Below are 15,155 nucleotides of genomic sequence, written 5' to 3' on the forward strand. Positions count from 1 at the left end.
GAGCCACCCAGGTGCCCCTAATTTTATATTTTTTAATAATTGACATACAACATATTAGTTTCAAGTATGTAACATAATGATTTGGTATTTGTGAACATTGCAAAATAATCATCATTATTAGTTTAGTTACCATCTGTCACTATACATAATTATGCAATTTTTTTTCTTGTGATGAGAACTTTTAAGATTGATTGTTTACAACTTTCAAATATTCAATACAGTATTATTAATTATGGTCGCCATGCTGTAGTGTTGTTCCTGTTTTTACCTAAATGCCTTTTTTTAAAAAATAAAAAATTTTATTTATTTGACAGAGAGAGAGCACAAGAAGGGTGAGTGGCAGGCAGAGGGAGAAGGAGAAGCAGGCCCCCCAAGGAGCAGGGCCTTGATGCAGGGTACCATCCCAGGACCTCAGGATCATGACCTGAGCCAACATCAGACGTTTAACCGACTGAGCCACCCAGGCACCCCTACCTAAATACCTCTTGATTTCATTTTTACATTTTGCCTTTGAGCCATCTGGAAGGTATTTAGGAAAACAAAGACAAAGGTGAAGAATCCGAATTCAGTCTTTTCTTCCAAATGCCTGGCCGGTTTACTAAACATCAGCAATGTTAAGAAAAATCTCTTTTCTTTTGTACTAATTTAAAATAAATAGCACCCTGCTTAGAGTCTGAATTCTCAGATGTGTGACGTTCTATTTCTGGATTCATTATTCTGACCTGTTGTTTTGTTGGCTTGTTTTTTCCTCATGAACAAACGATAGTAATATCACAGCTTCATAATCCATGTCAATGTCTGCCGGGGCTCACCTGCCAGATTGATTTGTGTCTTCCTAAGTGTTCTGGCCATTCTCAGAGGGTAGCAGATTTTAAATAGTTTGCCTTATAATGTCAGGATGTGGTTCCGTTAAAGCAATCCAGATGCTGGCAGGACAACAATGGAGATTTTGATTCATCTGGAATCATTAACATCCTCCAATAACTGAGCACCTGTCTTCTCAGAAATGTCAAGGTCACAGGCTACAACAGGAAAACCTTCGCCAAGGCGCCTGGGTAGCTCAGTCCATGCATGATTTTATAAGAACAAACGCATCAAGTGTGGATTTTAAAAACAGATCCAAAAATAAAAAATAAAATAAAAAATAAAAATAAATAAAATAAATAAAAAATAAAAACAGATCCATGCTGGGCTACAGTTGTCTTATTTTATTTATTTATTTATTTATTCATTCATTCATTCATTCATTCATTCATTCATTCATCATTTTTAAGTAAGCTCCATACCCAGCATGGAGCCCAACCTGGGGGTTAAACTCAAGACCCCGAGAGACACCTGGATGGCTCAGTGGTTGAGCATGGGCCTTTGGCTCAGGTCCTGATCCCGGGATCCAGGATTGAGTTCCCCGCTGGGCTCCTTTCCGGGGGCCTGCTTCCCCCTCTGCCTGTCTTTCTCTCTCTCTTTGTCTCTCATGAATAAATAAAATCTTTTAACCACCCCCCCCCAAAACAAAACAAAACAAAAAACCCTCAAGACCCTGAGATCAAGCTCTGAGCCCTGAAATCAAGATCTGAAGCAAGATCAAGAGTTGGATGCTCAACCGACCAAGCCATCCAGGCACCCTGGGCTACTATAAACAGGCTTAATCCACAGCACATTGATGGGAAGTGTTAATAGGCTCATTGAGTGGGCTGGAGCTGGCTTGCCACAAGATTTATAATTGTACACAAAATGCATTAAACCAGCCCCATCAGTGCTGTGGCTTGACTCTTCAACATTGCTGTGGTTTTGGCTATTAATTATTCAGCTCACAGCACTGTAAAGATGAAAATAAGATTCCCCCTCCCCTGGTTATTTTTTATTAATTTTTTTAACTTTAATTTTTGTATTTTTCGTATTTTTAAAAATTTTAAATCAATTCCTAGTTACTTTTTAAAAACTGCTTTTATTGAGCTAAAAGTTACATGTGGTGAAATGCACACATTCTAAGTGTACGAGTCCATAGGTTTGGACAGATATGTACACCTGTGCAACCATCAGACACAGAACATTTCACCACTCCATTAAGTTCCCTCATGCCCTCTCGCAGCCAAACTCTGTCCCTCACTGAAGCCAGCACAGCTGTGATTTTTTTCCACCCATAGATGAGTTTTTCTTGTTCTAAAGCTTCTTAGAAATGGAATCATACAAGAAAGGCATAAGCTGATGTTTGCATCCCTTGCCAAATCCATGTATTGAAATCCAAACCCTCAATATGATGGTTTTGGTGAGGCTTTGGGGAATTAATCAGGTCATGAAGGTGGATCCCTCGTGAATGGGATTTGCGCCCTTATAGGAGATCCCTGAGAGATCCCTTGCCCTCTCTCCATCATGTGAGGGTACAAGGACAAGTCACCCACCTGCAATCTGGAAGAGGACCCTCCCCAGAACCACTTTGGCATCCTGATCATGGACTTCCAGCGTGCGAAATGATGAGAGATAGATCTCTGTTTATAAGCCACTAGTCTGTGGCATTCTGAACTAAGACAAGCATGTATGCATATTTAATGGCTGCTTTCTTCCTCTTAGCATAAAACCTTTGAGATTAGTCCATATTGCTGTGGATATCCCTCCTTCATTCCTTTTTATTATTGAGTGACACATCTTTGAATGGATATGCCGCTCGTAGGTATCTACCCAAGGGAAATGAGAATATGCATCTACAAAGATTTGTATGTGAATGTTTGTAGCAGCACTATTCATAATAACCCCAAAGTGGAGACAACTCAGATCCCCATCAATGGATGGATGGGGAACAGAAATACAGTAGTTTTCTGAAAACATTTGGGTGGTTTCCAGATTTTGGCTATTATGAGCAAGATGCTGCTATGAATATTCATGTACATGGCTTTGGTGGACATGTTTTCATTTCTCTTGGGTAAACACTTAGGGATTGGAATGCCTAGGTCACAATACAAGGGATGCCTAGGTCACAATACAAATACGTGTTAAGAAATTTCCAAATACTTCTTTACAGTGGTTGTACTATCTGTGGTTACTTTTAATTAGTTAATTAATTTATTCATTATTTAATTTAATGATTTGTGTGTGTGGTTGTAACATTCAAAGAGTATTTGAAAGCACAATATGAATAGTGAGACTCTCTGTATCACTATTTGAATCTCCCATGGTCCCTCTCCCCAAAATAACAACAGTGACAGTTTCTTACTACTGCTTATTTACTTATCACTTCCAAAGAAATAAATTATTCATATACCAGTATTTATTTATTTATTTTTAATAAGTTTTTATTTATTTATGATAGTCACACAGAGACAGAGAGAGAGAGAGAGAGAGAGAGAGGCAGAGACACAGGCAGAGGGAGAAGCAGGCTCCATGCACCGGGAGCCCAACGTGGGATTCGATCCCTGGTCTTCAGGATCGCGCCCTGGGCCAAAGGCAGGCGCCAAACTGCTGCACCACCCAGGGATCCCCTATATCAGTATTTATATACAAACCTTCCTTCATCTTTAAACAACTGTGATCTTCATATGCATTCTTGTGAATTTCTCCTTAAATGGTGGCCTAGAAAACCTTTCACATCAGCACATGGTATTTCATCTAAAGAATGCCCAATGGTTGATTTGATCAGCCCTGAAATCACAGGCATTTAGATCATCTCGATTAGACAAACCCACCTCACCTTCCCACCAACAGTGGGTGAGACCACAACTATTTCTCCACAGCCTCACTGGCAGTGGGTTTTTATCTAACTTCTAAATTTCTAATTGGTGAAAAACTAGAATTTATTGCTTTTTAAAAAATATTTAAATATTTTATTTTTAAGTAACATCTACACCCAATGTGGGGCTCAAACTTACAACCCTGAGATCAAGAATCACATGCTACACCAACTGAGCCAACCAGGCACTCCCATATAATTCATTACTTTTGATTTTAATTCTTAAATAGGAATAGAGTTGAGTGTTGTTCCTTGCACACACTTATTAGCCATCTTGATTTTTTTTCTCCAGATTACCTGTTCATGACCTTTGTATATTTTTCTACCAGTCTCTTTTTCTTCTTATTTTGTATTAGCTTTTGGTAAATTAATTAACCCATGTCTGTTATATATGCTGTTAATATTTTTCCCAGCTTGTGGTTTATCCCCCGCCCCCCACTTTCTTTTCAGAAGTGAAAAGCACACTCTACACTTCTAAATGAATTAAACTACATATAATAAGTTTACATTTTTATGTGTTAGGTACATATTTTTTGATTATGTGGTAACCCCTACCCAGTACATATTTTTCCCCCAGAAACTTCCACATCTTCTCACATGAGAACAATTTTTCAACAGCTCACTTTGCAGACTCAGGATATGGCTTCAGTGAAATATGGCCAGAAGCTTGAAAGTGGAAGTCATAAGAAATGTGGTATTGTAACGGAAGCACTAAGGCTTGAACAATTCTTTGTCTTTCTCAAAATTGCAAGTCATGGGAGAAATGCCAGTCTCACACAGAGCCCTAAGATGATCCCTAACACCATGTTGCCATGCTGAAACCTGCCCTGCATTCTCTTGCTAGTACATGGCCATTAAGCCTGGCCGAGAGCCAGGGCTGGATCTGTGAGAGCCATGCCTGACATTTCATTGAGTGGGACACTGTTCTGGGTAGAGCAGGGACTCCTGGGGGCAATGTTACAGGCCTGGACATGCCCTACGGTGAGCTTTAGCACAGACCAGCATAGCTCTCTGGTCTTCCCCAGTACCCTTTCTGTCACAAAAAGGGCAAATCTATAAGCAGAGGTGGATAGAAAAAATTACTGTGTTATCTATATGGGAATGAGTTAATCTGACCACATACTTAATGTTGTTTAGATTAAACAATGTATCTGTTTGGGTGCTTTTAAGTGCCTGTGATATGGTATGTTTTAATGTGGAGAAATATTTTTTTAAAAAAAGAAATTAGTCACCCAAGTAGCACCTCCAAATTGATGTTGTGTAAAATGGTTACCAGTGTTCTTTGGAAATACTAGCTGTAATTGTCAGAGATAAAAAAAACAAACAAACAGAAAATTGGCATCAATTTAAGCAAACAAATAGGCTCTATGAAGCTTTTTCCTAATACTTTTGCAGCAAGGAATATGTATGGTGTAAAAAGTTTTGCCCAAAGGCAGCAAATGCTACCTTGTTTTGACTTCATTGATTGCAACAGAAGTGTAGTGAGCTTACTTTTCATGTGATTTCTTCAGTCACTTGCAATTGCCTGTTCAGATGCTTTGCCCATTTTTCTATTAGGCTGTTAGTCTTTTGCTTATTCACTTGAGTTTGTTGGTAATAAAGTTTATTTTTTTTTAAGATTTTATTTATTTATTGAGACACAGAAGAGAGAGAGAGAGAGGCAGAGACACAAGCAGAGGGAGAAGCAGGCTCCATGCAGTGAGCCTGACGTGGGACTTGATCTCAGGTCTCCAGGATCACACCCCGGGCTGCAGGCGGCGCCAAACCGCTGCGCCATCAGGGCTGCCCGGTAATAAAGTTTAAAAATCAGATCTTTGCTGTGATGTATAGTGGAAATATTTTCCAAGTGAGCCATTTGTCTTTTCCTTTATAGTAACATTTGCCACAAGGTGGCTTTAAATGTTTGTATTGACAATTGATGTTCCTTCCAGGGCCCCTAGGTTTTATTTATTTATGTATTTTAAAGATTTTTTTTTATTTCAGAGAGGGAGCGAGAGGGTGAGAGAGCATGAGTGGGGTGTGGGGAGAGGAAGAAGCTGGCTCCCTGCTAAGCAAGGAGCCTAGGACCACGACCTGAGCTGAAGGCTGCACTTAATCAACTAAGCCACCCAGGCACCCCCACTCCAGGTTTTATATACTCCTTGGAAAAGCCCTTCTCACACTAGAATGATGGATGAATTTACCTATATTTTCTTCTAGTTTTTGTACTGTTGTCTTTAATACTTTATTCTTTGATCTAGCAAATTTATCTTTTAGAAAGAAAACTACACACACACACACACACACACACAGCCCTGGTTGGCACAACAGGAACTATTCAATTATCTCTCTTTTCCTTCTTTTTTTTTCTTTTCTTTTTTTTCTCTTTTCCTTCTGATTTGCAAAACGACCAAACTAACTGTCCCAAAAGTACACGTCTGTTTCTGATTTTCTCTTCTGTTCCATTGCTTTGTGATTGTGGATTCAGTACATATTTGTAAAATTCCTTTTAATAACCTACAAGGCCTCCTCTTTCCTTGTCTGTTCTAGAATTTTCTTGGCTGCTCCAGCTGTAAAAAATGTTAAACTATTCACTCTGCAATCACAGGAAATGCTCAAATTAAACAGATCCTAAGGCTTGGAAGCACAATGGTGGTTTTGTTTTTGGTGTTGAATTTTTAACACTAACAACTGCTTACCTCCTTCCCACAAAGAGGTATTAGGAGAACACCTCAATTGACAATCAGCATAGTCATCTATAATGCCAGATTATGTTGACCAAAGTGGTTCCAGGTTCGCTCCTATAATTATCGTAGTGCAACTGGGGCAGACAGCAGATGGGCTAGAGAAATTTCTGCCATGTGGCTGAGCTCCCCTGCTTCTTTAAGTGCATTGTAGAGGGCATGTGGGCTGGGATTTTAAAACAAAGGCAGCACAAGGAAAAACAATATGGCATTTCTTCAAAATATTAAAAATAGAATTATTGTATGATCCAGCAATTTCACATCTGGGTATGTACCCCAAAGGCAGGAACTCTGAGATATATTTGTATCCCTAGGTTCTTAGCAGCTCTACTGGCAACAGCCAAAAAGTGGAAGCAACCTAAGTGCCCCTCAATGAATGAATGGATAAATGAAATGTGCCGTATCCACATGATGAATATTTTTCAACAAAAGAAAAAGAAACAAACATATATATATATATATAGGAGTGCCTGGGGCTCAGTTGGTGAAGTGTCTGCCTTTGGCTTGGGTCGTGATCTCAGGGTCCTGGGATCAAGGCCTGTGTCAGGCTCCCTGTTCAACAGGAAGTCTGCTTCTCCCTCTCCCTTTGCCCCTCCCCCAACTTATGCTTGCTTTCTCAAATAAATCTTAAAAAAAAAAAAAAAAGAACATTTGGACAAATGCGATAACAAAGATGAACCTGGAGGACATACTCCTAAGTGAAGCAAGCCAGTCACAAAAAGATGAATCCTGTATGAGGTCACTTCTAGGAGGTACCCAGACTAGCCAAATTGATGAGACTAAAAATAGAATGGCAATAGGGTGCCTGGCTGGCTCAGTGGGCGAGGCAAGTGACTCTTGCTTTTGGGGTTGTGAGTTCAAGCCCCATGTTGGATACAAAGCTCAAAGGAGAAGAAGAAGAAGAAGAAGAAGAAGAAGAAGAAGAAGAAGAAGGAGGAGGAGGAGGAGGAGGAGGAGGAGGAGGAGGAGGAGGAGGAGGAGAGAAGAAGGAGGAGAAGGAGGAGGAGGAGAGGGAGGAGAAGAAGGAGAGGGAGGAGAAGAAGGAGAGGGAGGAGAAGAAGGAGAGGGAGGAGGAGAAGGAGAGGGAGGAGAAGAAGGAGAGGGAGGAGAAGAAGGAGAGGGAGGAGAAGAAGGAGAAGGAGGAGAAGGAGGAGAAGGAGGAGAAGAAGGAAGAAGAAGAAGAAGGAAGAAGAAGAAGAAGAAAGAAGAAAGAAGAAGAAAGAAAGAAGAAAGAAAGAAGAAAGAAGAAGAAAGAAAGAAGAAAGAAGAAGAAAGAAGAAGAAGAAGAAGAAAGAAGAAAGAAAGAAGAAAGAAGAAGAAAGAAAGAAGAAAGAAAGAAGAAAGAAGAAGAAAGAAAGAAGAAAGAAGAAGAAAGAAAGAAGAAAGAAGAAGAAAGAAAGAAGAAGAAGAAAGAAGAAGAAGAAAGAAGAAGAAGAAGAAAGAAGAAGAAAGAAGAAGAAAGAAAGAAGAAAGAAGAAGAAGAAAGAAGAAGAAAGAAAGAAGAAAGAAGAAGAAAGAAAGAAGAAAGAAGAAGAAAGAAAGAAGAAAGAAGAAAGAAAGAAGAAAGAAGAAGAAAGAAAGAAGAAAGAAAGAAGAAAGAAGAAGAAAGAAAGAAGAAAGAAGAAGAAAGAAAGAAGAAAGAAAGAAGAAAGAAGAAGAAAGAAAGAAGAAAGAAGAAGAAAGAAAGAAGAAAGAAAGAAGAAAGAAGAAGAAGAAGAAAGAAGAAAGAAGAAGAAAGAAAGAAGAAAGGAAGAAGAAAGAAGAAAGAAGAAAGAAGAAGAAGAAAGAAAGAAGAAAGAAGAAGAAAGAAGAAAGAAAGAAGAAAGGAAGAAGAAAGAAAGAAGAGGAGGAGGAGGAGAAGAAAGAAGAAGAAGAAAGAAGAAGAAGAAGAAGAAGAAGAAGAAGGAAGAAGGAAGAAGAAGAAAGAAGAAGAAAGAAGAAAAGAAGAAGAAAAGAAGAAGAAGAAAGAAGAAGAAAGAAGAAGAAGGAAGAAGAAGAAGGAAGAAGAAGAAGGAAGAAGAAAGAAGGAAGAAGGAAGAAGGAAGAAGGAAGAAGAAAGAAGAAAGAAGAAAGAAGAAAGAAGAAGAAGAAGAAGAAGAAGAAGAAGAATGGTGGCTGCCAGGGGCTGGGAGGAGGGGGAATGAGGAATCATTGTTATTTTTATGGAGTTTTCATTTTACAAGATCAAGAGAGTTCTGTGGATGGTGGTGGTAATGGTTGCACGACAATGTGAACGTACCATTGAATTGCACACTTGAAAATGGTAAAGTTGGTAAATTTTATGTCAAAACTCATCCAACAGTTCACTTAAGATTTGTGCATGTCACTGTATATAAAATATTGTACCTAAAAATGAAAGAGAAAAGGATAAATGGATAATAAGCTTACATCTTTATTCTTCTCCTATTTGCTATCCAGCACGTAACAGGCAGCTCTTTCTAGAGCCTCTGCGAGCCCCCTGCCCAGCCACTGTCACTACTGCGGTCACCTCTTTTCCTCACTGGGCTTCCAGCTCTGCCCTCACAGCCCCCTGTAACGACGCCTGTGAAAACCTAAGTCTGATCTCCATCTCTGCTCAGAATCTCTGATGGCTCCCAACTCGCTCAGACTGAAGCCAAAATCCATCCTTTCCAAAGCCCACAAGCCCTGTGCGATTAGCCTTCCAAACCACCCTGATCTCCCCTCATTTCCTCCTTGCTCCCCTCTGCTCTGGCCACACTTGCCTTCTCCTTGCTTTTTCTCAAACGCACCAGGCACTCTTCACACTGACTCTTCCCTCTGCCTGGGATGCTGTTCCACCAGCTAGCTGCCTGCCTCACTCCCTCACCTCCCCAGAGAGGCCCTCCCTGACCACCATGTAAAACAGCCAATGCTCTCTCCCACCTACGCACTCACTCACCTGTTCTGCATTTCAGCGGTGGTCCTTACCGCCCCTCCCAACACATAGCTCTGTATGTGCCCTCTACGTCCCCGCAGAACGCCAGCCCCAGGAGGGCAAGAATCTCTTGTTCCTGGCTGTCATGGAGTCCATGCCCAACACCTCAGGGCTGACGGAATGCACAGATGAGTGAGGACACTGTCTTCAGGGCCTCGGGTGGTGTACACAGAGGCTCTTGGGCATCCCTCCCATCTCCCACAGAGGAATGGCACATGCCGGGCCTTGGTCTCAGGCACAGCCCCGGGCAGAATGCTGAGAAGGGCTGAGAGGCTTCCTTGCAGACAGCCGGCTTCCGCTGCATCTCACCTGGCCCCATCTCTGGGTGTCCCCCACGCCCCATCCCCCAATTCTGGGCCAAGTCAGCCTTTAGATTCTACTGCCAGGGTGGGTAAACTAGAGGAGGCGACTACATCTTGGGAGGTGTAGTTTAAAGATGTTGGCCAAATAGGGCTTTCCATTGGGGTGAGGGGTGTGAGCACTCAATCAGTAAGCCAGTTCCCGGGGCCTCTACTCCAGCACCTCATTCGCTGCCAGTCCTCAAAAGCCAGCTTCCCTTCTGATCTCTTGTGCACTTTCCCTCCCTGACCATCTCCATTCACCTTTCAGAAAACCCCAGCGTTGGCCCCGGGGGACCTTTCTCTCCCCTCAAGTATGGACTACTCTGTCTAGAGCTCTCCAACCTATGCATGCGTTTAGATTTTCTGAAGAAATGGCTGAAGATACACGTTCCCAGTAAAGATACAACCTCCAAGGAATTTTGACTCAGCAGGTGGGGCCCAGAAATGGCATTTTTAACAAAGACCCCAGGTGCCTGATGCCGTGGCCACCTGGGTTCAGGAGGGCCTCGAAGGAGAGGGCACTGGACAGGAGAAAACTGGAATTTGTGGCTGAAAAACCTGCTTCTGTCTGAGGGGAGGGGAGAAAAGGGTTTTCATCTTCCAGCTGCTTTTCAAAATGAACATCTTCAGATAAATTCACATCACTGGTCACCTGTTTCTGCAACTTCTAGAAACCCCAAGATCTGCAGGAGTTCCTCCCGTGTTGGTGGAGGGCCATAGAGCAAAGAGGATACCTCACAAAGGTATCTTCTGTCCAGGACAGTGTGTGTGTTGGTCACTGGGGGACCCTATTCTCAAATAATCCATGACTTCACCTATAAGAGTCAACAGATAGGATCCCTGGGTGGCTCAGCAGTTGAGCACCTGCCTTCGGCTCGGGTCATGTTCCTGGGATCCAGGATGGAGTCCCGCATCAGGCTCTCTGTGAGGAGCCTGCTTCTCCCTCTGCCTATGTCTCTGCCTCTCTCTTTCAGTCTGTGTCTCTCATGAATAAATAAATCCTTAAAAAAAGAGAAAGAGAGAGAGAGAGAGAGAGAGAGAGAGAGAGAGAGAGAGAGAGAGAGTTGATACTTACTTTGCTGAAGTTTTATTTTGTAACATATATGTTTACAATTACCCACCACGGTGACCATCTGTTAACACAATGAAGTCTTAACGACCTGATTTTGAACCTGGGTGCTGGGGAATCCCAGGCTTTCCTCTCTTGAAGAGTCCAGTGTGCTGTGTTTTGTTTTGCGCAAACCCAAGAAAAACCTCGATGCACACACATGCGGAGGAATAGCTACAAACGGAAACCTGTTTCTTTCTTTCCTGCATCTTCAGTGAAGACTCATCCAGGTTTTTGAAATCAATTGATGCAAGATGTTTATTTTCAAGGCAGAATTGGTAACAACATCTAACAACTGTTCACGTTCTCGGACACAAAAACTGAAGTCAGAAGAGAGCTGCCCCCAGACACATAAAGGGCTAAAACTCTGCATGACAATACTATTATTGAGCGCCTTGTGAATACGCTGACGTGCTATCATAAAGCTGAGACTCACCGCAGAATTAGAGCATGTGAATTACAAAGGGAAACTTCTTCCAGAGCTTACGTTACAGGGCATGCGCAGGACGCAGTGTCTCCCGCTTCCAACCTTTGTCATCAGCCACACTTCTAAGGAGTTTGGCTGTATGCAAACAGATGGCAGAAAACACCTTCTGCAGACCTGTACAAAATCCAAGTTCATTTATGAACACAAGGCAAATATTCTGATCATCTCCTATATGACTGGTTTGGCTCAGGATGCTGAAGTCCCAGCTTTTTTTTTTTTTAAACACATGAATCAGAGATTTGGATTACACCTTGGAGCATGCCTTGGGGCTCACCAGAAAACCACTGGTGTCGGGTATCCGGCCACCTGCCCCTACACACACACACACACACACACACACACGACACGATATGCTAGTCTATTCAGAGAACAGAAATTAACAGCCAGCTTTTTTAGAATTTTTTTCCCTCTCTTACTACATACAATGGGAGAAGTGTCTTCAGCCCCAAAGATGTGGAGAGTTTGGTGACGCTGGTTGGAATTAGGGCTGGGAAGCCAGAAGTGCGAGTTCTTCCCTATTGGTACCCCCTTATCCCCACAAGCTTCCTGAGAGTGTCTGACCCCAAGTGGGAATCCAAGTACCATTTTTAGTCACAGAACCTATAATGCAAACACTTCAAAGCCTAAGTGTGCGTTCTTGTCCCCCAAAATGAACTCCTGGGACCTTTTTGCCCTCTGGGTAGTTAGCTGGAGGATGGAAGTCAAAGAGGAGGAGGAAGAAGGAAGGCAGGTCCGCTTTGAAGAGCTCTGCTTAACTTCCCCATGGTGGAAACACAGAGAAGGTGGGAGAAAATGCCAGGCCCTGCACGCAGATGTGGGCTCACTATCCAGGAAGCAGGGAATGAGGAAGGAAGGCAAAACATTAACAGGGACCCTGCCCATGTACATATAAGTGTATATTCTAGAATATTCCCAGACTGCTTAGCGACTTTCCAACCTCTGAAGGTGAGTAGAGGGGGATGTGCAAAAGCAGGCCTGGCAGAGAAAAGAGCAGAGAGGTATACCTCCCTCCCTTAACCCCTCCTACCTACGAGTTTTCCTCCAAGAGCCACATCTTTCCAAACTGGATCCCTAAGAGTCAAAAGTCATGGTTCATTCAATAAGAAAAAAAACTCTGTTCCCAATGTGATACTTCTTGGTCTCCTTTCAACTACTGGGGTATGGGTGGTCCCCAATCCAAGCTTTCTGGGTTCTGTGGACATACTAGAAGAGCTCAGGAGGGAAGCAGGTGTCATTTGGGATTTTTTTTCTTACTTCTTTGGACCTTTTAAATGCTTGAACATTTCTATCCCGCAACCAGGCCTCCAGAAAACTCCACCCTCAGAGCCACCTACTCTGACAACCGTTATCACCCTAAACTATTCGATTTTTATCAGAGCTCGGTCAGATGGAGTGGTGGAATGACGTGGGACTACCACAGCAACACTCACCAACAAACAAGAGGTGGGGGGTTTGCTTTGCCCTTGGGTGTCCCCAGGATTGGCCTTCAGGGGCTCCTAGGAGGGAGGTCAGGGCTCTCGCCCTCTGAAGCCTCAGCTGGTGTGTTATCTGCCTCCTCTGCTGCACTGGAATCCTCCTCACGCACCACCTGACCTGCCATGCCCCCGAGTGCCTCTGCGCCCACCTGCTGCTCCTGTTCTTCCCCACTCATCCACTTGCTGGCACAACCCAAATGACTTCTGTTGCCATTCTGACCACTAGAGGCAGGAGGAGAGCCTTCTGGCTTGGCCTTTGGGCCCTGAGACGTTGAGGCTGGCAACCCCTCAGGCTGGGGACCTCGGAGGGCCTTCCGAACCGAGGCATCTCTTCTTGAGCCTGGCCCTTTCTTTGCGATCGCTGGCTTCTTCTTGGCATCTTCTGAATCAACAAGGACATATGAAACAGGGCCCAAGCTCACCTTCTTCTTCTTTCTCATGGGAGGAGGATTCTTTGCCAAGGCCCAGCTCATGGCTTTCTTCTTTGGGGGGCCCTCCTGACCGCCATCTTGGTCTGACTCCAAAGCAACCCCAGGACTCACAGCTTCTGACGGGGGATCGTGGGATGGGGTACTGGGAGCCTTCCAGGCACATTTTGCCACAGGATTCTTCAAAGCTGACTCCTCCTGCTTCACACAGGGCTTTTTGTTGCTCCTGATATATTCTGAGACCTCCGTATTTTCAGCACCATCAGCCTCAAGATCCTCCAAGGAGCCTGAGCTGTTGGAATGCTGGCCTTTGGGCTTCTTCCAAGGCACTGATTCCTGCTTTGGGTTTTTTCTCTGCTTCTTTCTCCTGGAGCGATTTTTAGCTCCAGCTCTGAGAACCACAGGTTTGGGAGGGTCCTCTTCATCTCCTGGGTCATGCCAGCAGTCAGGATTCTCGATCTTCAAAGCAGAACCTACTTCTGCAGCCCGCCCTGGCTCCTTCTTGATCTTCCTCCGTGCTGCTGAGGCTGAGGCTGAGGTTGCCACTGCCTGGGCATCAGCCACTTCTTGCACCCTAGCTTCCTCGCGGCTGCGGATCTCCGCATCCATGTAGAAGATGATTTGCACCACTGCCCCCAGGAGCACCCCCAGAGCTTCTGCCCAGTTCTCTCGGGGCTGATTCTGGGGGCGTGGGGGGTGGCCAAGCTGGAGTAGGCGGACTACATCCTCCCAGGTGCGCCCCTCCGCATCCAGGAATTCATTCAGATTTTTTAAAAACTCAGCATCCTGGGTGGGGTCTCTACAAACCACTCTCCAGACGCCCCCCCTTCCTGGGAATTCGCGGGGTATGGCCCTGAGATTCACACCCTCTCCGACCTCAATCAGGGCAGCTTTGGCATTCTCTTCCCTCAGAAAAATCTTGTTGAGCACGAAGTATGGGCCCAGCGGGGAGAGGACCCCATTTAAAGTCTCCTCGATTTCTGCTTGACCACAGTCCTCCGGGATGCCAGTGACCAACAGGGACCTGTGGATGTCCACTTCCATCCCCCGGCACCAGTCCTCCAGGAGGTTCATGGCCATGGTCGCGACCACCTGGCCACCTGGCGCCTCTAATCCCACGTGTACTCGAGAGTCTGTAAGGTGGACCAGGGAGCCAGCAGCCCCTAAATATTAATCCTGTAAGGTGACAGAAGAGGGAGGTCAGAGTCCCCGCAAGACGGCCAGGCTCCGAGGTCTTGGCTCCCCCCCCCCTCCCCCCCGCCGCGCCGCGGGCCCAACCCGGCCTCGCGCTCGCCCAGGCCCCTCCTCCCCGAACCGGCCCCGGGGGCTCACACGTGTCCTGCGACCGGAAACCGCGCTCCGCCCGCCCCGGGCCCGGCTGGCGGCCGCCGGGCTGGGATCTGGCAGCTCCGGCCCACGACGGGCCGCTCGCCAGGCGCCGGCTCGGCCCACCCAGGCCGCCTGCCCCGCTTGCCGGGCCGGGAAGCCGGCGGCCGCCCCCGCTCCGGCCCCGCTCGACCCCCGCGCGGCGCTCGGCGTCTCGCCTCGAACCCCGCAGCTGCGCGGAGCCGAGGCCGGCGTCGCAGCGCGCGCTTGCGCACTCGCGCCCCTGCGCCCGCGGTCGCCATGGCAACCAGCCTCCGCTGGGGACGCGCCCTCCCGCCTGCGGAGCCCAGCGCGCCAGCCGCGGGAGGAGGGGGATGGCCCGGGGTGGGGGGGACGGCCCGGGGTGGGGGGAGGCCCGGGGGAGGGGCGGCCCTGCAGCTCCCCCTCGCGAAGGGTCTGCGCGTTCTCTGGTTTTCCTACAGACACACTCTTTCCACTCTTTTCACTTCAACTGGGCCTCGGGGACGGAGGTGGAGTGCCCTGACTTGTGCGATGGCATCCGAGCCCTCCTAGCCTCTGCCTTTCTGTTGGGTTGAGCCCACGGGACTCCT

General features: G+C 45.6%; 1 protein-coding gene across 1 annotated transcript; it reads right to left on the reverse strand.

Moving 5' to 3' along the window:
• Positions 1-11,068: 11,068 nt before the first annotated feature.
• PNMA8A (PNMA family member 8A) lies at positions 11,069-14,388 on the reverse strand (the record flags this gene model as incomplete). The annotated part of the gene is made up of 1 exon (XM_041746358.1): positions 11,069-14,388. A coding segment is annotated over one exon (1,587 nt), but the record flags the coding sequence as incomplete, so codon positions are not given.
• Between the last annotated feature and the right edge of the window lie 767 nt (positions 14,389-15,155).

This window comes from Vulpes lagopus, chromosome 2, assembly GCF_018345385.1.
Source record: "Vulpes lagopus strain Blue_001 chromosome 2, ASM1834538v1, whole genome shotgun sequence".
Taxonomy (NCBI): Eukaryota; Metazoa; Chordata; class Mammalia; order Carnivora; family Canidae; genus Vulpes; species Vulpes lagopus.